Source organism: Oncorhynchus tshawytscha, linkage group LG08 (genome assembly GCF_018296145.1).
Source record: "Oncorhynchus tshawytscha isolate Ot180627B linkage group LG08, Otsh_v2.0, whole genome shotgun sequence".
NCBI classification, from domain to species: domain Eukaryota; kingdom Metazoa; phylum Chordata; class Actinopteri; order Salmoniformes; family Salmonidae; genus Oncorhynchus; species Oncorhynchus tshawytscha.
The window spans coordinates 63,168,529-63,191,717 of record NC_056436.1 but is presented as its reverse complement, the minus strand read 5'-3'; the positions used below and the strand labels follow the sequence as shown (position 1 = coordinate 63,191,717).

Sequence of the window (23,189 nt, the reverse complement as noted above, 5' to 3'; positions counted from 1 at the left end):
GGCCAATTGTGCGCCGCCCTATGGGACTTCCAATTAAGTCCGGATGTGATACAGCCGGGATTCGAACCAGGATGCAGTGCCTTAGAACGCTGCGCCATTCGGGAGCCCTTAAGAATAGCAATGTAAAAGGGTGAGGAAAGGTCGAGGAAGAATATAAAATGGTATGGAACAGTAGGCTACTAAGATGATGTAGAGGATTGGCCAACACACTTAAAAAAGAAGACAAGGCAACAACACCCGTTCAAGGGAAAACAATGAATGTACAATTCAGCACCACTAGAAATGACCTCAACCGCACCAGCCATTATGCACAGAAATGCCGTTTGTAGAAAAAGGAGTGTTGCTGGGGACTGGTTATGACTCGTCAACTATTTTAAGGGATGTATCATCATATTTCCCAAACACCCATATAGGCCAAAAACAAGCACATAAGATTATAAATGTGCAGCGCTTACCTCTCCAGAAGCACTCCTCCTGTGATCAGGTACCACGAGAGTATTCCCATTGCTGACCGGGACTATAGTAGATCCTATACTCATTCTGGGTCCAACTAACATGTACCGTTTGTCTCCGGATCGGTACTGGATGCTGTGGCACAGTGTCCCGTCGTAATTCACATCTTGTAAATACTTGGAGGAATCGTCTGGGGCTTTGGAGCACTGCATTACAATCAACACGATGATACTGATGATAAAAAGTGCTGAAACTGACATCAAAGTTATGATCAAATAAAATGTAACGCTGTTCTCCTCCTCGTCTTTTACTGCGCTTTTAACATCAGAAGCTGCAAAAGCCTCTTTGGGCTCCACAACGTTGATAATCACAGTAGCTGTTGCTGAGAGTGAAACGTTCCCATTGTCTTTCACCAGTATGACCAGTTTATGCTCAGCCTCGTCTGTCTCTGTGAATGACCGAAGTGTCCTTATCTGTCCTGTATAGCGGTCCAAAGCAAAGAGACTGTGGTCAGTAACTTCCTGCAGTGAAAATAATAACCAGCCGTTATATCCTATATCAGCGTCATAGGCTCTCACTTTAGTCACCAAATGGCCTGCGTTCACATTGCGGGGAATCTCCTCCACACCTTTAGCGGAACCGTTAGCGCGGACTGGATACAAGATCACTGGAGCGTTGTCGTTCTGATCCAGAATGAACACGTTTATTGTGACGTTGCTGCTTAGTGACGGAGTTCCAGAGTCTGTAGCTACAACTTGGAATTGGAATGTTTTGAAGGTTTCAAAGTCAAAGCTTTTTAGAGCGGAAATATGTCCATTATCCGAATTGATATTCAGGAAAGATGCAATAACATTTTGTGTCCCTTCACCTCTAACAATGTGATATGAAATTGCTGCATTTTCATTTAAGTCTTTATCAGAGGCGCTTACAGAGAATATGGACCCACCAGGGGCGTTATTTTCCAGTAAGTACAGCTCAATAGGGTTTTGGGAGAATTCTGGGCTGTTATCGTTCACATCTGATATCTGGACGTTCAGAGTGTTGATTGTGGACAGAGGAGGCTGACCACAGTCAGTGGCTGTTATAGTGATGTCATAATGGGAGACGAGTTCTCGATCTAATCGCCCTATTGTGACGACAGAATACACATTGTCCTGAAATGATGGTTTTAATTCAAATGGGACGTCCTCGGATATCGTTAATAGGACTTTGCCGTTGTTCCCGGAGTCTGTATCCGTTACGCTAATGAGAGATATGACTGTTCCAGACTTTGAGTCCTCGGATATCATGTTAGACAGTGACGTCACCTCTATTTCTGGTTTATTGTCGTTTACATCCGTTATCTTGATGACAACTCTACAGTCGACTGATAGTGGGGGTTGTCCGTTGTCAGATGCTTGCACTGTTAATTTGTAAACCTCATTCTCTTCAAAGTCTACTGGACCTATGACACGAATTTCACCAGTAAGACTGTTCAAATTAAATATGTCATGGACTTTGCGCTTTATGTTTCTACCAAGTGCATATTCAACTTCACCATTTTGACCTTCGTCTGTGTCAGTGGCGTTTATGTTTAAAACGGTTGTTCCAATAGGTGCATTTTCCTGGATAGTAACAGAATATATATCTTTACCACAAACGGGTCGATTGTCATTGACATCAACAACTGTAACCATAATATTTAGTGTACCTGATCTCGGAGGATTGGCTCCATCTATTGCTGTTAAAATGAATGAGTGGTTTGTGTTTTGTTCTCTATCAATAGCCTTCCTTAAGATTAAAAACGGAACTTTGTCTTCGTCTCCATTATCAATTAATTCCAACTTGAAATGAGGATCACTACTTAATACGTACATGCGCACAGAGTTCAATCCAACATCTGCATCCCGTGCGGTCTGGAGTTCAAAGCGCGTATCAGGAAGGGTATTTTCCGCTATCTCTAAGTGCAGATCATTTTCAGTAAAACTGGGCGAGTGATCATTAACATCCGTTATTTCTACACCAACATAATGAATCTCTAAAGGGTTTTCAACAGCGATTTTCAGGTTTATCAGACAAGCGCCAGTGCCATCACAGAGCTCCTCTCTGTCGATATTCTTATGAACATACAATACGCCATTGTTCTGATTAACCTGGAAAAGAGCGTCATTAGATCCAGAAACGATACGAAACCGCCTCTCCAACAAAGTACTGACGTCAAGACCCAAATCATTAGCAACATTTCCAACAACGGATCCCTCTTTCACCTCCTCTGGAATAGAGTACCTTATCTGAGCCGAAACCTGCTCCACGAAGCACAGCAGCAAAGAGAAACACAGAGCAACACACCAGTACTCCCATCTGCGCCTTTGTCCTCCGTCTCCCATCGTTAAACAGACAATTATGCACAATCCTCAATGAAAAAAAATATTATCCTAATATTCAGATAGACAAGTCGTTATTATCCAAACTGTATCCAATATTTCAGCACCGGAAAATAATACGGTTCTCTCTGTCCAACATATCAGGGTTTTCGGATTTCTGCTCAGCTCTCTCTAGAGCAAAGCAAATGAGATAGAAGCAGAACAAAACAGCCCAGAGAGGGGCAAGGCCTATAGTACATAGCACCAAACAGTATCATTGTGCTACACTGGCACCCTGTGGGCTGGGATTCCATCCACAATATATGAGCTCCGAGAGATTACATACCAATAAATATGCATACATTAGCTATCAAATAACGAGAACAAACAAATTGAGATGGAAGGTGAGCAGATACATAGCAAAATAACAGACAACCCAGGTATGGTAGTAGTCTAGCATGCTCTCTCCAACTAATTAGAGGAGCTTGAAGTTCAGCACTATGGACAGCAACCACTTTGCCTACGTACATTAGCCACGGACCAAACATGATCAAAATAAAATACATTATGGAGAGTAAAGGTTAGGGTCATTTCTTACCTCTCCAGAAGCTCTCCTGGTGTGGTCAGGTACCACGAGAGTATTCCCATTGCTGCCCGGGACTATAGTAGAACCTATACTCATTCTGGGTCCAACTAACATGTACCGTTTGTCTCCGGATCGGTACTGGATGCTGTGGCACAGTGTCCCGTCGTAATTCACATCTTGTAAATACTTGGAGGAATCGTCTGGGGCTTTGGAGCACTGCATTACAATCAACACGATGATACTGATGATAAAAAGTGCTGAAACTGACATCAAAGTTATGATCAAATAAAATGTAATGCTGTTCTCCTCCTCGTCTTTTACTGCGCTTGTAACATCAGACGCCGCAAAAGCCTCTTTGGGCTCCACAACGTTGATAATCACAGTAGCTGTTGCTGAGAGTGAAACGTTCCCATTGTCTTTTACCAGTATGACCAGTTTATGCTCAGCCTCGTCTGTCTCTGTGAATGACCGAAGTGTCCTTATCTGTCCTGTATAACGGTCCAAAGAAAATATACTGTGGTCAGTAATTTCCTGCAGTGAAAATAATAACCAGCCGTTATATCCTATATCAGCGTCATAGGCTCTCACTTTAGTCACCAAATGGCCTGCGTTCACATTGCGGGGAATCTCCTCCACACCTGCAGCGGAACCGTTAGCGCTGACTGGATACAAGATCACTGGAGCGTTGTCGTTCTGATCCAGAATGAACACATTCACTGTGACGTTGCTGCTTAGTGACGGAGTTCCAGAGTCTGTAGCTACAACTTGGAATTTAAATGTTTTGAGGGTTTCAAAGTCAAAGCTTTTTAGAGCGGAAATAAGTCCGTTGTCAGAATTGATATTCAAGAAAGATGTCATATCGTTCTGTGTCCCTTCACCTCTAATTGTGTGATATGAAATAGCAGCATTTTCATTCAAGTCTTTATCAGAAGCGATTACAGAGAATATGGACCCACCAGGGGCGTTATTTTCCACTAAGTACAGCTCAAGAGGGTCTTGGTAGAATTCTGGACTGTTATCGTTCACATCTGATATCTGGATGCTCAGAGTTTTGAATATGGACAGAGGAGGCTGACCACAGTCAGTGGCTGTTATAGTGATGTCATAATGGGAGACGAGTTCTCGATCTAAACGTCCTTTTGTGACTATAGAATATACGTTTTCTTTATATGATGGCTTCAATTCAAAAGGTATATTCTCCGATATACTTGAAATCACTTTACCATTAATACCGGAGTCTTTATCTGTGACACTGATGAGAGAAATAACAGTTCCTGGTTTGGACTCTTCAGACACTGTATTAGAGAGGGATGTTACATCAATTTCTGGCTCATTGTCATTAATATCGATTATCTTTATGATCACTCTACATTCCACAGTCAGTGGAGGTTGTCCTTTGTCCGAGGCCTGAACATCTAGTTTAAACACCTCCGTGTCCTCAAAGTCCACCTCACCTTTAACTCTAATGTCTCCAGTTAGCCTATCCAGTTCAAACATATCATAGACTTTTCTCCTTAAGGTTTTACCCAGGCTGAACTCAACCTCACTATTACTTCCTTCATCTGCATCAGTTGCATTTACTCTAATAACAACTGTACCAACTCCAACGTTTTCTTGTATCCTAACATTATATGTATCCTGACTAAAGACGGGACGGTTATCATTACTATCTAGAACAACAATTATAATATTTAGCGTGCCTGATCTTTGAGGAATACCTCCATCTATCGCTGTTAGGAGAAGCGTGTAGTTGTGGTTTTGTTCCCTATCTAGCGACTTCTTTAAAACTAAAAACGGTATTTTGTCCTCTTCGCTTTGCCGCACATCGATTTCAAAATGATCATTAGACGTTATTTTATAGGTATGAACTGAATTCATCCCAACATCAGGATCACGAGCTGCATGTAATTGGAACCGTGTACCTGGAGGGGTATGCTCAGCTATCTCAAATTTCTGTTCCTTTTCTGGAAAATTAGGTGAATTATCATTCACATCTGTGATTTCTACACCTACATAATGGGCTTCAAGCGGGGTTTCAACGACAATTTCAAGGTCTATCAAGCACACGCCAGTGCCAGTACAGAGCTCCTCTCTGTCGATATTCTTATGAACATACAAGACGCCATTGTTCTGATTTAACTGGAAAAGAGCGTCCTTAGATCCAGAAACGATTCGAAACCGCCTCTCCAACAAAGTACTGACGTCAAGACCCAAATCTTTAGCAACATTTCCAACAACAGATCCCTCTTTCACCTCCTCTGGAATAGAGTACCTTATCTGAGCCGAAACCTGCTCCACGAAGCACAGCAGCAAAGAGAAACGCAGAGCAACACACCAGTATTCCCATCTGCGCCTTTGTCCTCCGCCTCCCATCGTTAAACAGACAATTAAGCACAATCCTCAATGAAAAAATACAAACCTACTGATCAGATGGCCAACTCGTAAGGATCCATACTGCATCAAATGCTTCAGTACCAAAAAATAATACACCTATTATCTGACTATCTATACACGTCTTGTTCGGATGTCCACACCAGTCTCTCAATGTGTGAAACAAAACAGCCCAGAGAGGGGTAGGGTCTAATCTACAAAGTACCAAACAGTCTCCTTATGTTACACTGACACCATGTGGTCCGGGATACTTGTCCACCCAACAGGCTACGATGAGCCCCGTGTGTGTCGTCTGTGAGTCCAGTAAATACGCCGATATCAGTAAAAATACAAATAAAATAACGAGTAAAGATAAAGGGGTGTTTAGATAGGGGAGGGAGAGAAACATACTAAATCGAAGGAGTGCACAGTTAAATAACAGATAATACACCTTAGGCAGTAGCCTAGCCTAGCATGCACTCACCAGCAAACCTAAGAGGTGAGCTTGGAATTCAGCACCATGGACAGCGCCACCCACAGCGAGTTTGCGTATGGACATTACGCACAGACGACAACATGCTCGCGCACACATTCACTCAAAACATGTCTCTTTCTCTGATTTAATAGGCAGTAACGGATAAAAACAGTTCTTACCTCTCCAGAAGCACTCCTCCTGTGATCAGGTACCACTAGAGTATTCCCATTGCTGCCTGGGACTATAGTAGAACCTATACTCATTCTGGGTCCAACTAACATGTACCGTTTGTCTCCGGATCGGTACTGGATGCTGTGGCACAGTGTCCCGTCGTAATTCACATCTTGTAAATACTTGGAGGAATCGTCTGGGGCTTTGGAGCACTGCATTACAATCAACACGATGATACTGATGATAAAAAGTGCTGAAACTGACACCAAAGTTATGATCAAATAAAATGTAACGCTGTTCTCCTCCTCGTCTTTTACTGCGCTTTTAACATCAGAAGCTGCAAAAGCCTCTTTGGGCTCCACAACGTTGATAATCACAGTAGCTGTTGCTGAGAGTGAAACGTTCCCATTGTCTTTTACCAGTATGACCAGTTTATGCTCAGCCTCGTCTGTCTCTGTGAATGACCGAAGTGTCCTTATCTGTCCTGTATAACGGTCCAAAGCAAAGAGACTGTGGTCAGTAACTTCCTGCAGTGAAAATAATAACCAGCCGTTATATCCTATATCAGCGTCATAGGCTCTCACTTTAGTCACCAAATGGCCTGCGTTCACATTGCGGGGAATCTCCTCCACACCTTCAGTGGAACCGTTAGCGCGGACTGGATACAAGATCACTGGAGCGTTGTCGTTCTGATCCAGAATGAACACATTCACTGTGACGTTACTGCTTAGTGACGGAGTTCCAGAGTCCTTGGCAATGATGTGAAACTGGAATGTTTTGAGGGTTTCAAAGTCAAAGCTCTTTAGTGCATAAATGTTACCGTTGCCTTCATTTATGTTTAGGAAGGATGTCACGCTTTGTCCCGTGCTCCCACGGTCCAGTGAATATGTAATGGCTGCATTTTCTCCTTCATCAAAATCAGAAGCGCTTACAAAGAAAATAGGCATGCCGGGCTTATTGTTTTCAACTACATAAAATGTGTAAGGGTTTTCAGTGAAAAGAGGATTGTTATCGTTAACATCTACTACCTCCACTTGAATGACTTTAGTTGATGTCAAAGGAGGGGTTCCTAAGTCTTTAGCCGTGATGGTAATATCATACCGAGCCACAGACTCTTTATCAAGGAATTCATTCGTGACTAACGAATAGAAATGCCCATCCGGAGAAGGCTTCAGATCAAACGGTAAATCCTTCGGTAAAGAACAGACTACCTGTCCGTTCACACCCGAGTCCAGGTCGGTCATCCCCATTAACGCTACCACCGTACCGGGAGGTGCGTCCTCAGGGATCCGGCTGGACAGAGAGGTGACGTCAATCTCGGGCCTGTTGTCGTTCACGTCTTCAACTCTGATCAGCACGTTGCAGTGTGTGGAGAGAGACACTGCTCCTGTATCCGCTGCCAGTACCTTCATCTCATACACCTGCTTCTCCTCGAAATCAAGGCCTCCCTTCACTTTTAGCTCTCCTGTTTTACTGTCCAACTCAAAGGGTTCAGCACCAATAGCTCTAAATTTGCCTCGCAAAGAGTACTTGACCTCGCCATTTAGACCCTCGTCCGTATCAGAGGCATTCAATCGAATTAAAAATGTCCCCGCAGGTGCGCTTTCCTCTACGGTTACTGTGTATTTCTGCTTGTCACACACTGGTGCATTGTCATTTATATCAGACACAATAACTGTGATATTAAGGGCTCCTGTTTTGGGTGGCTTGCCCCCATCTAACGCTGTTAACAGCAACGTGTGTTGAGAAATTATCTCCCTATCCAATGGTTTTTGTAATACTAGAAATGGGATTTTACCGTCTTCACCAAATTCTTCTGTTTCCACACGAAAATACTGGTTGTTGCTTAAGGTGTAAGACTGCAAAGCATTTAAGCCTACATCTGAGTCGTGTGCTCCCTCCACTTGAAACCGTGTCCCTGCCAATGCGGACTCTAGTATTTCCAAATTATATGTTTCCTCAGGGAATTTAGGGGAATTATCATTTACATCTGTTATCTCTACTGTCACTTGGTGCATTTCTAGCGGATTTTCTATCACCGCTTTTAGGTTGATGAAACACGGCGTATTTTTTACGCACAGTTCCTCTCTGTCTACTCTGTGGTTCACTAACAAAGCACCATCTCTCTGGTTAACCTGGAAGAGCTCGTGCTTTGTTCCAGACACAATGCGAAGATTCCGGTCCGCTAGTCTCGAGTTGTCGAATCCCAAGTCTTTAGCTATATTCCCAACTGCCGTTCCCACTTTCAATTCCTCTTGAATGGAGTATCGTATCTGTCCGGAGATTCCTTTCAAATGAAGAAAAAGAAGAGCAAAATAAGGAAATGCCCATCCACCTAACCACCGTCTTTTTCGGGTTTGTATCGCCATTGTATGCTAGAAAAACTAGGCTATTGGCCTAACGCAGCAATGCTCAAATCTGAAAGCACACAAATAAATTCCGTATCAGTGAATCGCACTACAAGTGTTTGTTATTTCTATCGTCTATCCATTTAGAATAGCGCTCTTTAACGTCCGCCCTGATGCTGCTGTCTCTCTGCAACTACTGAATGTCTCATCCCTTCAAGAACGGCCCTATTACGCGCCTCTATTACCCGTTTATGATGTAACAGCACCATCATGCGTCTGGGCACCTTGTGGTTCTTAAAAGGAAACACCTGGCCCTGATGGCCTGTCAGTTGAATTATATATACAGTTTCGCGAGTTATTAGAAGATCCAATTTTTTTATATTTCAAGATTGCGTTAAAAGTGGGGAAATGGTCTCCACTATGAAACAAGGCCTTATTTCATTGATCCCGAAGCCCGATAAAGACCCTTCTCTCATTGACAATTGGAGACCAATTACTTTATTAAATATTGATTACAAATTGATTGCCCTGGTTTATGCCAAAAGGTTAAAGAAAGGAATAGATACCTTTATAAATGAGACTCAAACAGGATTTATGAAGGGCCGTCACATAAGTTCTAACATTCTTTTAGTCTTGGACTTTATAGATTATTCAGATGCAATTGACTCAGATGCGGTTGTCTTATTTTTGGACTTCTGTAAAGCCTTTGACATAACTGAACATGAATTTCTCTTTAGGTCACTTAAACTTTTTGGATTCGGTGAAAATTTTATCAACGTAATTCGCATGTTTTACAAAGTTATAAATTGTTCTGTGTTACTAAACCTGAATATTTCCAAAAGATTCAGTATCAACAGAAGTGTACGACAGGGATGCCCAATTTCGCCATTTTTATTCATTTTGGTTATGGAACTTATATCTCTAGATATTCTGAATGATGCAAATTTGTATGGCTTAACCATTTTTAACAAAGAAATCAAAATTTCCCAACTGGCTGATGATACTACTCTTTTCTTAAGAGACAAAGACCAGGTCGCACATGCCCTTAATGCTATAACTGCATTTTCTATTGCATCAGGATTAAAACTGAATGTTTCTAAATGTGAAATCTTATGTTTATTTGACTCTGATGATAAAGAAATAGAAAATATTCCTGTAAGGACTGTGTTAAATATTTAGGAATACATCTGTCAAAAAACCACTTAGTCAGACAACACTGAATTTCTCTCCTAAAATGTAGAAAATCTAAAATATATTTAATAATTGTCTACAAAGAGATCTTTCTATACTTGGGAGAGTACTTCTGTCCAAGGCAGAGGGACTGTCTCGTTTGGTGTACCCCTCATTATCTTTATGTGTAAATCCCGCTACATATTGAGAGATAAGTCGTTTCTTGACTTCATCTGGAAAAATAAGTCTCACAAACTAAAAAAGTCAGTCCTTTCTAATAAAAGAGCTGAAGGAGGTCTGGAAGTGTTAGATTCTGTTGACATAAATAACACTTTCAAGATCAACTGGTTGATTTTTTTTTTGATCAATACTGATTAAATATTGTATTTCATTCCAAATAATGTGTTTAATAAGTTGGGAGGTCTTCAATTTTTACTAAATTGGTTAGGTTTCATCAACAAGCTTTAATGGCCTGGAAAATATGTTTCCTGCACAATTTTTCCCCGCATAAAGCTCTTTTGTGGAATAATTCAGACATAACTGTAAGGAATAAGTAATTGTTCTACCCCAGCTGGCATGAGAGGAATATTGACTTTGTTCTTGATGTTTTCGACAACAAGGGTAATATTCTCACATATGAACAATTTATAACATTGAAAGAGTTTCCAATACCTTTCAGAGAGTTTATTTCTGTGATCAAATCCGTTCCCAGTGGTCTAACTACACGAATGAAAACTCATCTTAGTTTTGGGAATGATCACAAAGTTTATCCAGAACTCAGATTGGAAGGCGTGGGCTTACTTGAGAGATCTTGTTGTAATAAATATATAAGACAAATTCTTCATTCTTCAACTTACACCGAGAGGAAAGTTTTTCTGGAACATGCTTATTCCTGACATTGTCTGGAAAAATGCATGGTTAAGGCCTTACAAATATTGTATACCAAACAAAGTTAAGGAAGTGCACTTTAAAATATTACATGAGATATATCCATGTAATTCTATGATATCCAAAGTTGTGGCTATTGATGATATCAGCGTTTTCTGTGAAAAAGAAGGTGAGGAGGTCTCATTTGTTCTTTGAATGTAAATTTGTGTCAGAATTTGGGGAAAACCTTGCAAAATACTTATTTACCATTATGAACACTACCTGTGTTTTTGACATGAAAGATATAATATGTTACTATTGCAATGATAACAAGACCACTGAAATGATTGTTCGTTTTAAAATTCTTGTTGCCAAATACTTTATACACAAACAAAAATTCCCAAATTCTATACCAAAATTACACATTTTTATTATACACATTTCTATTTCCTTAAAACATTAACCCTAGTGAACAATAACAAGAATAACATTTTCCTAAATCATTACAATAAGATTTTTCCAGAGTGATTACAATTGCACTATAAATATTTGTCATTTTTATTTCTTGTTTGTTTTAGTATTTTCTCGTTAATACCTGCGTTCTGTTTTGTATGATGTAAGAATGTAAACTGTTTATCTGTATTTTGAATTTAAAAAATTAAAAAACGTGTGGTTCTCAACCTGTAGGCCAACACCGTCATGGCCTGGCTTTGAAGTAACTGTCTTTCGGATCAACCTAATTGTATCACCTCTTACAATATACTGTCCTTATTTTATGAGCAAAATACTGTCCTTATTTGATGAGAAATATACTGTCCTTATTGAAACGTATTGAACATTATATACATAAAGGGCATGGGTGAAAAAAAAACAGTACACTGGGATTCACAGAACATGTTTCCAATGGCACAGTTAAGAAAAAACAATAATGACAAAAAACAGGCTGTTTTACATGTATACTTTGTCCCAGCAATATACTGTCCTTATCAGTGGTGGAAAAAGTATACAATTGTCATACTTGAGTAAAAGTAAAGATGCGCTATATATACAAAAGTGTGTGGACACCCCTTCAAATTGCTGGATTCATTTTTCAGCCACACATTTGCTGACAGATGTATACAATCAAGCACACAGCCATGCAATCTCCAGAGACAAACATTGGCAGTAGGATGGCCTTACTGAAGAGCTCAGCTGCAACGTGGCACCGTCACAGGATGCCATCTTTCCAATAAGTCAGTTCATCAAATTTCTGCCCTGCTAGAGCTTCCCCTGTCAACTGTAAGTTCTGTTACTGTGAAATGGAAATGACGGCTCAGCCCCAAAGTGGTAGGCCGCACAAGCTCACAGAACGGGACTGCAGAGTGCTGAAGTACGTGGTGCATAAAAATGGTCTGTCCTCGGTTGCAACACTCACTACCGAGTTCCAAATTCCCTGTGGAAACAACGTCAGCACAATAACTGTTCGTCGGGAGCTTTATGAAACACAAACCTAAGATCACACAAGCCTAAGATCACCATACATAATGCCAAGCATCAGCTGGAGTGGTGTAAAGCTGGCAGTTATTGGACTCTGGAGCAGTGGAAACATGTTCTCTGGAGGGATGAATCTGAGTATGGTGGATGCCCGGAGAACGCTATCTGCCCCAGTGCATAGTGTCAACTGTAAAGTTTGGTGGAGGAGGAATAATGGTCTGGGACTGTTATTCATGGTTTGGGCCCCTTAGTTCCAGTGAAGGGAAATCTTAACACTACAGAATACAATGACATTATAGACGATTCTGTGCTTCCAACTTTGTGGCAACAGTTTGGGGAAGGCCCTTACCTGTTTCAGCATGACAATGCCCCCTGGGCACAAAGCGATGTCCATACAGAAATGGTTTGTTGAGATCGGTGTGGAAAAACTTGACTGGCCTGCACAGAACCATGACCTCAAACCCATCGAACACCTTTGGGATGAATTGGAATGCTGACTACAAGCCAAGCCTATTTTTTTTTAGCAATATATTGACCTTATTTTATCAGCAATATACCGTCCTTATTTTAGCAGTTGTTATACTTTGAGTTGGAAGCCTCTATAATACCACGACTTTCAGCTTACTCACCACTATTTTTAAAATGATTACATCCTCTATTCAATTACATTAAACATTTAGATGTGATAGATATCACAAGTAATGCAGTCAGTGTGTCACAGTATTAAAATGATAGATATCTACATTGTTGTCACTTCAGCTTTCCTAGGCTTGTCTTGTGTAGGTCTATAATGGGTAATTTGAACAACCCATCCTGTTCTGCTATTGAAACAGTAAACAGCGACATCCTATGGCTGAGAGTGCTAGGTTCATTCAGTAGACAATTGAATGTCTTCCCCGACACATGCGTGATAGATAGTATGGTAACTGGCTGCATGGCCGACCAGTAAATTGTGTTAAGACCATAACAGTCTGAGCAACACAAATTCATGCCCCCCCCGTGTCAACATTTCTCTCTCCGATTCTGCCTCCATGTCTCTCCCCCCCTCCACTAGGTCATCTCGAAGATTACTGCCATCACATGTGTATTGTGAAACGGTGAGATAACAAATTTACCTACTTTTCAACGGTGCTTTATTTAGCCTAGATCACTGCACTGAATGCTTTGCAGATGCTTTATGCGTTACCCGGATGCTGCATCCGGAGCTGAGGGTCTTGTCAGAATATACAATTACAGCTCCTTCAAAGCGCATCAGGAGCCACTGCAAGCAGGCAGCGCGTTGCCCTGGCAACGGAGCTCCGCGAGGCATGTCGCTATCCGCGGTTCTGAAAGAAAGCAGGCGCAGAGAGAGAGAGGGGAAGAGGAAGAGATCGGGGGGGGGGGGGCAGTGCCTGCTGTAGACAATGAAATCTCGGGGAAATTGTATTTCTCCCGCTTTCCTAATTTGTTCTCAATTATGTTACAAGGTTCACGTAATGTTTTTTCCCCGTTTCCCACCTTCTTAGGTCTATACCCCCCTCTTATCGCCTTGGCTTTGTCACAATGAGAGGCATACTGCTCTGCGGTCATCTGGATACAGGGAGAAGGAATCCTCTCTCCACAGAGGTGACAACATATGTCCCAGAGTGGTGTGGCGAAAAAAAATCTGGGGCCCATATTTTCCTTATCTGGTAACCTAACTAGGTAAAACTCTGGTAGAACGTGGTTCATCTGTTGTAAAAACGTGTAAAATGGGCTATGATGGGATCAGACTTTTTTAAATCAGGTCACATGGTTTAAAAAATACTCCTGCAAAAACCCCTGGCCTTGGGAGGATGAGAACCCTGTCAAACTGCAGCAACCTTGTACTTCTTCATATGAATTATATTTTAAAGAACGACTAAGGGACTTTCCTATACAAATACACAGAGAAAGCAACATGATTTGACAATAAAACTCACAGGGCTGAGCAAGCTTTACGCAGGTTTGCATCGTGTATTCCTGCCCTATGCAACTGTAGGCCTAATAAAACATTACCTGTCAGTTATTGTGTTTATTGATTCATTACAGATAAACATTTCTGATTGTAGCCTAGTCAGTCCAATTTTGAATGTAAACCAAACTTGATCCTATTCACATTTTCTCACAAACAAATGGGCTATAAGGGACAGGGCGCGTAGTAGGCTAGACTAGGAAGCTGCTGATGTTAGTAGCCTACAGTTGATCAGACTGAACATAGTCTAATTCCCATGTTATCACGCTTACTAAATAAATACTGGAGGAAAGTGGAGAGCGCGCCTTAAGCTTTGAGCGTTGTGCGTGGCACCTGCAATGTCCGTGAATGCGATTGGTCAAGAAACGCAAAGAGCATGCAGCAGAACTCAGTTGTGAAAAACATGAGGCATCGGTCTAAAAAACAGCACCTTGCTCCTCTTTAAACAATTTGCGTCACTATATTTAAAAAAAAAACTAAATCAAAAGTGGTACACCTGATTGAAAAGTGCTGAGGCAAATGTCGCCTAGCCACAGGTTTTGTGGTAGCCCTGCCTCACTGCTATTGTTTAGCCAAGGGAAGATAAAGACGTCCTTGTGTGAATATACTGGAAGATTTCAGCACAGTACATGCCTAGATGTATGATAGTATTGGTGTGTCTATGCATGTATAAAACAAAACCACATTCAACCTAATCTTCTACCAAACACTAGCCTCACACCAGACAAGAATATCCCCCTCTCTCTCAACCGAACAACACACACACACACACACACTTACCGTAAACCCCCTAAAACATACCATTCTGGGCTATGTAATTCTATCCTGCACTACCCGACCTTCACTTTCACTCTGTCACTTGATCGCAGCCCTGAGCATCAAGCCCTCCGCTCTGTGTGAAGGCTAATATACGCCCTAACATTAAGAGTCAGAGGCAAAGTGGATGGCGGCACCATGGGCCTATTGTGATGGATGTCGCAGCGAGGGACAAGAACGGTGGATGGCGGCACAATGGGCCTATTGTGATGGATATCGCAGCGAGGGACAGGAACGGTGAATAGTGTTCAATGTGGTTTCTGGGGTCTCACATTCGGAAGGATTACCGTTTAGTTTGGTGCAGTAGAAGGGGAAGAAACTTGGCTCTTAAAAAGAGACAAGGCAACACCGGGAAACATTCTGCACTTAGCTTATGAGTTCTCCTGCGGGTTGTGTGTTGTTAGGGTGTTAGTCTGTCAGTGGCTCACAGCAACACAGCAGCAGTGTAGTCATATACAACAAGTACAGGCAAGCTGGGAGTATCCGATCTGGGTCAGAAGGAAGGAGAAGGAACACTCTGTGACACACAGAGGGGGTTTGTTTATCTGGCCCAGGTTAACCAGGTGGGAGGAGTTTAAACCGGGTGAGAGTTGTTGCATTGGTTTTGGATCCGGGGTGCCTCCTGGGCGTAAGCCTGGTGCCCCACTCTGGCCGTAGGCTGAAAACAATAGTGATGTAATCAAGCACGTGGAGTGATGAGTAGGATTCTGTTTTCACATGCTAAAGGGGCGGCAGGTAGCCAAGTGGTTAGAACGTTGAGCCAGAAAGGTTGCTAGTTCCGTGAACAAGACAGTTAATTCACTCTTCCTTAGCCATCATTGTAAATACAAATTCGTTCTTAACTGCCTCGTAAAATAAAGGATACATTAATAAAGGGGATTTATGGAGATAAAAACACTTTTTCTGCCTTCTTAATGAAAACTAGTTTGAAAAGTAAAACGTAAAATAGATGTTGTATGTTTCTGGACGATGCACCATGCTGCCTTGTTGACAACATAACAGAGCGGCGCAGATTACTGTTTGATTTGAGAAGGGCGCTCTTCCCTCCCCGTGTTCGCCCGATGACGTGTGGGCCATTGCCCGGTTCAACTTGGGCCAGCATAATATAACTCCCTCACTTCTAAGCGCCAACCTTCTCAAGCCATTCACATCGCAGCAGTTAACACCGACTCAAACCCAGCTCCTTTTAAAGCTTTTATTTACACTGTAGAATTTACAAGCAGAACATCCAAACACAGAGAAATTACTATCAGGACATTTTGTTGTAACATCACATTTTTTCAACAACAAATAAGGGAAAGCAGTGATCTGTCCCTCATGCATGACCTCAACTGTCTGTGGGAATGACGTCATCTCACAGCCATCTCTGTCCACCCAAACACGCACGCACAAACACACGCTCAAATGGATTTAAACTACAAGTAGAAAGCAATGTGCACAAACACAGCAGCAGGAGAATATGAACCAGGTCATCAAATGAATCTGTCTCTCAGACTCTTTATAACCACAACACTGTTTTTTTGTCAATCACATAACCACGTGAACTATGACCTTACAGAGCCATTCGCTTGGTTTGATAACGAGCAACAACTGCTATTTACACAAATCAAGTGCATATAGTAAATACATTGAAAAGACAAAAAGCTCACACTATGTCATTGTACAAAAACATACTTTTTCACAGTTCAGGCTAATCCAATTCAGCTTGCTGAAAATATCCTCCATGAATTAGATGTTTGCATTGTCTCTTAAATTATTTTAAACCCTGGACCACTCATCTTATCTTAGCGTATGAAATTGCAGATCAATATTGCGGCACAAAGATTATAACAGGCCTAATACATGACAAGATCACGATTTCATACCACTGATACTCTACCCCAGAGCATCGGGAAACAGGTTACAGGTTCCTGCTGTTTCATTTGCTTGTTTGCTTGTCTCACATGTAGAACCGTAACTACAATACACAGAGATGCTAACAGCTGGAGCCCTCACAGTACAATTAGCTGTCTTCGAGGCAGGGCCCAGATGTGGTGTTTTAATTCAGGCTGAAACTAAAACCCTGGCCTCAGCAGTCAGTGGCGAGCAGATTGGCTAGCATGTTACTGTTGCTACACTAATTAAGCTTTAAGAGCTATTAGATCCATCAGAATCAGGTTAATACTCTTACTCGTAAGCCTGTCTGCTGCTGCTAAATCACACTGGTGGCTAAAACACCAGCACAGACATACACACACACCCTCAATCGCACCCCTTACGCACACACATGCACAGTCGCACACATGCACGCACACATGCACACACACTATAAGAGGGATTTTTGGTGGCATCTCCAAGACTAAAAACAAGGAACAGCTCTGTCCTGTCCTGTCCTGTCTGAGAAAAGAAGGTTGAGATAAAAATAGGCGTCAACGCTCTGTCCCTCCAATAGACATGGTTCTTTACTGCGTTAATAATTGGGTGTTTCATAAGCAGAGTAAGTGACCTACATAAAGCAATATCCGCCTGGGTAAAGTACAGTAGCACTACCTTTGTGACAACCTGATCTGGTTTACCTGTCCTTGTGATTGTCTCCACCCCCTCCAGGTGTCACTTATTATCCCCTGTGTTTCCTGTCTTTCTGTGCCAGTTCGTCTTGTTTGCCAAGTTGACCAGCGGTTTTCCTTTCTCCTATATCTCCTTTTGTTTCTAGTCCTCATGGTTTCGACCCTTGCCTGTCCTGACTCTGAACCCGCCTGCCTGACCACAGCCTATTCTGACTACCAGCCTGCCTATCCCCTTGTACTGTTTTGGACTCAGATCTGGTTTCTGACTCCTGCCTGGCCTGCCTCGAGACTGCCTATCGTCTGGTACTGTTTGGACTGACCTGGTTTACGAATTCTCACCTGTCCCCGACCTGCCTTTGCCTGCTCCCTTTGTTATAATAAATATCGGAGCGCTACCATCTGCCTCCTGTGTCTGCATTTGGGTCTCGCCTTGTGCCCTTATAACCCTGGTGGGTGTTACACTGTGACAGTGTAGAGGAGTGGTTAACCAGCAATACAGTGGAGAGGAGTGGTTAACCAGCAATACAGTGGAGAGGAGTGGTTAACCAGCAATACAGTGTAGAGGAGTGGTTAACCAGCAATACAGTGGAGAGGAGTGGTTAACCAGCAATACAGTGGAGAGGAGTGGTTAAACAGCAATACAGTGTAGAGGAGTGGTTAACCAGCAATACAGTGTAGAGGAGTGGTTAACCAGCAATACAGTGGAGAGGAGTGGTTAACCAGCAATACAGTGGAGAGGAGTGGTTAAACAGCAATACAGTGTAGAGGAGTGGTTAACCAGCAATACAGTGGAGAGGAGTGGTTAACCAGCAATACAGTGGAGAGGAGTGGTTAACCAGCAATACAGTGTAGAGGAGTGGTTATCCAGCAATACAGTGTAGAGGAGTGGTTAACCAGCAATACAGTGGAGAGGAGTGGTTAACCAGCAATACAGTGTAGAGGAGTGGTTAACCAGCAATACAGTGTAGAGGAGTGGTTATCCAGCAATACAGTGTAGAGGAGTGGTTAACCAGCAATACAGTGGAGAGGAGTGGTTAACCAGAAATACAGTGGAGAGGAGTGGTTAACCACACTGTAAAAAAAATAAAAAATAATTGCAGGGATAAATTTATGTTTAACTTTCATTTGTGTAGAATAATAGAAAATGTCAGTAAATGCAAAATACATTACACTTCCTGTATTTTTACAGCCATACATCCCTTTTTCACAACAATAAGCTGTAGAAATAAAATAATATACATTATAAATAAACAACTATTCTTACCATTGCTTTATGGATATTTACTTTAGTTTTACATTTTAAATGCAGATAATTACAGTAAAAAAAACTGTCTGATGTTTGTAAACAGTATAAAACGATGCAAGGGAATGTACAAAGAATGCTTTCGTGTGTGATTGTACTGATATTGATCACTAAATTACAAATATTAACTGTAAAAATATGAGTATTTACAATACCTCAATGACAGGGAATGCATATTCAGACTGTTATTTAAATTATTAAGCCAGTTATTTGAGTATTTATTAATAGCAAAGTTTTTCAATGTTAATGAACAGCATGAAGCATTGAAAGAAAATGTAAAGAGAATTACATTGTCTGTGATTTTAAAGATATCGTCTGTAAAAAAAAGTAATCTTACATTAATATACTTTAAATGTTACATGTCATTCTCTTTATTTGAGAATAATGGTCAGATGTTGCTAAAATTAAAAAGGTACATTTGGAGAGGTGGTCTAAGTCTGCGTTAGTTCGAATCCTGTTCGCGTCATTTCTAGAACACTTATTTAAACTATTTACGTTAAGTATTTAAGGTTGCCTACTTTTACCAGTGTGTGATTGTGCTTACATGTTTCTATGTAATGTGGGTAGAATGCATTCTACCTCGACTCTCAGGTAGAAGACCATGCAATATTGTCTTCTTTTTTTTTTACATTAATATCAGCACTTAAGCAATTTCGTCCTCACCAGAGTAGGATTCATTATGATCCAACATTCTCTTCCATATCAGACACTTCCTCCTCCATTTCAAAGTCACCATCCTCTACATCACTCTTCGGAACTATTTAAAAAGTCAGTGAATGTTTCCCATTGAATGGAGTCGTTTCGGCTAGAAACCATTTGACAAGGAGTCAGGAACACGTCGGAGGCGTCATTCAAACGGCAGCAGCTTGGCACATGCAGTGATAGAAGAGCAGATATCTAGCATACCAAGGGGAGCATTACCACTAAGCTTTGGCTTAATTGTTTAACATAACGTTGAAATATTTGACGACATTGCTAGCTGTGCCGCTCATTAACTTTGTGTTGTATATGCTAGCTAATATCGTGGAGTTTGTGGTTGGCTGCTCACACGTCGTTAGCAAGATAGCTAAGATAAGCACACGTTTTTTTGTAACATATCATATGTTTAACGTTTTATTAGTTCTGAATTTTGAAGCGATGACATTTAGCTAGATCGATAGCTGCATTTCATAACCTTGTTAGCGCGCTAATTGCTAGGTTACGTTAATTTGCTGTAAACCAATCCCACCTGAAGACATATTTTTCTCTTTCCTTCAACAGTTGCATGAATTGGAATTGAGGAAATAACATGTAATCCTCAAACTGAAGTAATATTCATAGGTAGATTAGTTTCACAAACTGAGTAGCTGAGCATGGAAATAAATAATCGCTGTTGTCCCCTTTAAGTGCATTGTCATTGTAATCAAGCAAATCAGAAAGATGCACTTCAGTAGTTAATTGGAACCTAGATTCAAATCTACAAGCTACTTTTTTGTCTTTGTTGTTACAAGTAAGTTAAATATAGAGAAATTGGGAAGATGTAAGGTCTTTCCAAAGAATTGGTATGTCGTTCCTGTGGCCTCACTGTTAAAACGTTGAGGTTATGTGGATCATTAGTCATTACACGACATTAAGCAAATGGACAATATGTATGCTGCATGGTTAGTTGCAACTCTCAGTTTACATAATATATTGCTTTTTAAAGTCATGTGTCATCATCACAGTCTGCTGTATCACAATGTGACACGATGCAAGGGCCGTTTACATGTGAAAATCATCATTGTCAGAAACAATGCCTTGATCTGAAGGATCTTGCTCATTAAAGGTCACATGTTTCAAAAAGAGAGAAGGTCAAATGCCCATTCAGAGACTGTGGCAAAGCCTTTACATTAAAATCCTCTGTTATCTCCCACATTTCAAGGCATCATAGGTATGCTACAGCTGCGCATGTGTCCAACTATTCAGTGAGTTCTCATGATGATGCTGAAAGTCTGTTCGGTGTAGATCTTATTGATGAAGTGCCAGAGGATATACTGAACCCAGCTGTTATGAAAAGTCTGTATATAAAACATCTGCATGTTTTACATTAAGTTACAGGCCAAGTATCTAATTCCCTCTATGATACAAATTATTTTTGATTTAGTGTAATAGTCTTAATGGACTTTGTCATCAGCACACTCAACATCAACTCCTGGTTGCCCTTCAGTCTAATACTAACTTGACAGAGTCAGAAATTGAAGGTGTTGTAAAGACCTTGGAGGACACAGATCTGCATGCATCCTGTAGCTCTACTTAATCACCAGAATACATGAGTTGGCAGTATTTCCAGAGGAACTTTTCCTATGTGCATCCGAAAAGCTATAAGTTGTTTGGCAGGAAAGCCAGTAAAGAACGCCACGTGCACTTCTGCACGTGTTAAATTATGTTTGTGATGGGTGTAACTAAAGCTTGTATTGTATCAAAATGCTTTTGATGTTGTTAACCCTCTTGGATCAGCAAGTAAGAAACCTAAGATTGTGGGGGTCTGCTTTACACTGGCAAACTTTGATCCATGTTATCGCTCCAGTATTGATAATTTACAGCTCATGTTATTGTGTAATGAGAGACTAAATATTTTGGCCATGATGCGCTTTTTTTCTACAATGCTGTCAGATCTCAGAGATTTAGAAACAAATGGGTTGGAGATATCTGGACATGCTGTGAAGGCAGCAGGCTTTTGCATTACTGGTGATCATTTGGGGTCTCACAACACAGGAGAATTAATTGAACATTTTAGTAACTCCAACTACTGCTGTCGATACTGCCTTGCAATTAGAGGTTAGCAGTTTGATTTTGATGAACCTGCTGCTGCCAAAACAGTACGAAATTACAACGAGCCAGTGAAAGCACTACAAGATGGTAATGAGACCATATCCAAGGGGTTAAAATTTGACTCTGAATTTATTTCCCTCAAGCACTTTCAGGTCTGTCAGCCAGGCCTCCCACCATGCATTGGTCATGATTTGTTTGAGAGGATAGTGGCATATGACCTAGCCATTTATATCATGTACTTTGTTAAAGTAAATACATTCTTTACACACTCAGAGCTTAACTGCAGCATCAGGCAGTTTAGCTACCAAGGATCTCATGCCAATTCCACACCCTCAGAAGTTGGTGAAAAGGGAATTCAACTAGGTGGTCAGGCAACAGAAAACGGGTCTCTTTTGAGGCTCCTCCCTGTTATAATAGGCAAAAAGATTTCTGATACAGAAGATTGGGTATGGCAACTAACAATCCTACTTAAAGAACTTGTGGAATGAATCTGTGCACCCTCCATTTCTGTGGCTCAAGTTACTTTGCTCAATGTTCTGATTCCTGAGTATACAGACAAGAAACAATCTGTTTCCTTTCACAAACTGAAACCAAAGCACCACTATCTGATCCACTATCCTGCTCTGATACTAATGTTTGGCCCACTTATAAGGCTGTGGACAATGAGGTTTGAAAGTAACAATTCATATTTCAAAAGATATGTCCGTATTTGATACTATTCAACTGTTTCCGCTCCAGCCATTACAACGAGCCCCTCCTTCCCAATGATGGTGCCACCAACCTCCTGTGATAAACACAGACTCAAGCATCCAGACCCCTCTGGCCATCAGAAAGGGATCAAGGAAATGGTCACATATGGTCATGAGCCATGGCCTGTCTCTCACTGTAAATCTACACTGTCATGTGGTGAATAGCAGGATAAAACCACATTTACGTGAGCATCTATGTAAATCAAATCTGACGTGCCATTTCACCAGTAACTAGCTAGCTCCATCATATTTAAAGCGAAAATGTATCTGCCTCTTTCTCACGACTAGGCCTACAGAACATTTTAGGCCACAAAGTGAAATAGCAAATATCCGCTAGCTAACGCCACTCGTTTTGCAATCAGAATAAACAGACCTGGTCGTATCAAAATATTGCACATATCACGATAACTGTATTGTTGACATATTCTCTGCGCTGAATTTACGTAATTTACGATTTGAAACAATATCGCATTGGTCACTGTTGGCCTAATTGAACAACGTTCCTGTTTACCTTTGTAGTAAAATCGTGTTGTTTTCCTCATTTGCCCGAACTCGCAGTTCAATTAAGTTAATATCCGGCAGATATTGTTCAGTTTTCCTATGGGTACATGTGGTATAAACTAAGTGTGCAACATGAATATTATAGCTGTAAACCCCCCAAACAAAAAAATTGTTGAAGCAAAAAATGACCCATAATGGATTACTACCAGTCACTTAAAGCAAAATTCCACCCAATAACTATCTTTTGGTATTTGTTT

The 23,189-nt window shown here is 41.2% G+C and overlaps 3 protein-coding genes across 3 annotated transcripts; all 3 read right to left on the bottom strand.

The window, feature by feature from the left end:
- Positions 1-434: 434 nt before the first annotated feature.
- LOC112255670 (protocadherin alpha-8-like) lies at positions 435-2,976 on the bottom strand. Its single transcript, XM_042326300.1, has one exon. The coding sequence runs from the start codon at positions 2,817-2,819 to the stop codon at positions 435-437; it is 2,385 nt and encodes a 794-aa protein (XP_042182234.1). The 5' UTR covers positions 2,820-2,976.
- A 384-nt stretch (positions 2,977-3,360) lies between these two features.
- LOC121847015 (protocadherin alpha-8-like) lies at positions 3,361-5,855 on the bottom strand. The gene has a single exon (XM_042326299.1). It carries the CDS (start codon positions 5,752-5,754, stop codon positions 3,361-3,363), a length of 2,394 nt encoding a protein of 797 aa, XP_042182233.1. The 5' UTR covers positions 5,755-5,855.
- A 388-nt stretch (positions 5,856-6,243) lies between these two features.
- On the bottom strand, positions 6,244-8,921 carry LOC112255671 (protocadherin alpha-8-like). Its single transcript, XM_042326298.1, has 2 exons — positions 6,406-8,921; positions 6,244-6,255 (listed from the first exon to the last, which is right to left on the bottom strand). Exons 1-2 carry the CDS (start codon positions 8,764-8,766, stop codon positions 6,244-6,246), a joined length of 2,373 nt encoding a protein of 790 aa, XP_042182232.1. The 5' UTR covers positions 8,767-8,921.
- Positions 8,922-23,189: the final 14,268 nt, after the last annotated feature.

Bases quoted from the DNA above. Each gene is read 5' to 3' on its own strand.
- LOC112255670 (XM_042326300.1), bottom strand. From the start codon at position 2,819: ATGGGAGACGGAGGACAAAGGCGCAGATGGGAGTACTGGTGTGTTGCT.
- LOC121847015 (XM_042326299.1), bottom strand. From the start codon at position 5,754: ATGGGAGGCGGAGGACAAAGGCGCAGATGGGAATACTGGTGTGTTGCT.
- LOC112255671 (XM_042326298.1), bottom strand. From the start codon at position 8,766: ATGGCGATACAAACCCGAAAAAGACGGTGGTTAGGTGGATGGGCATTT.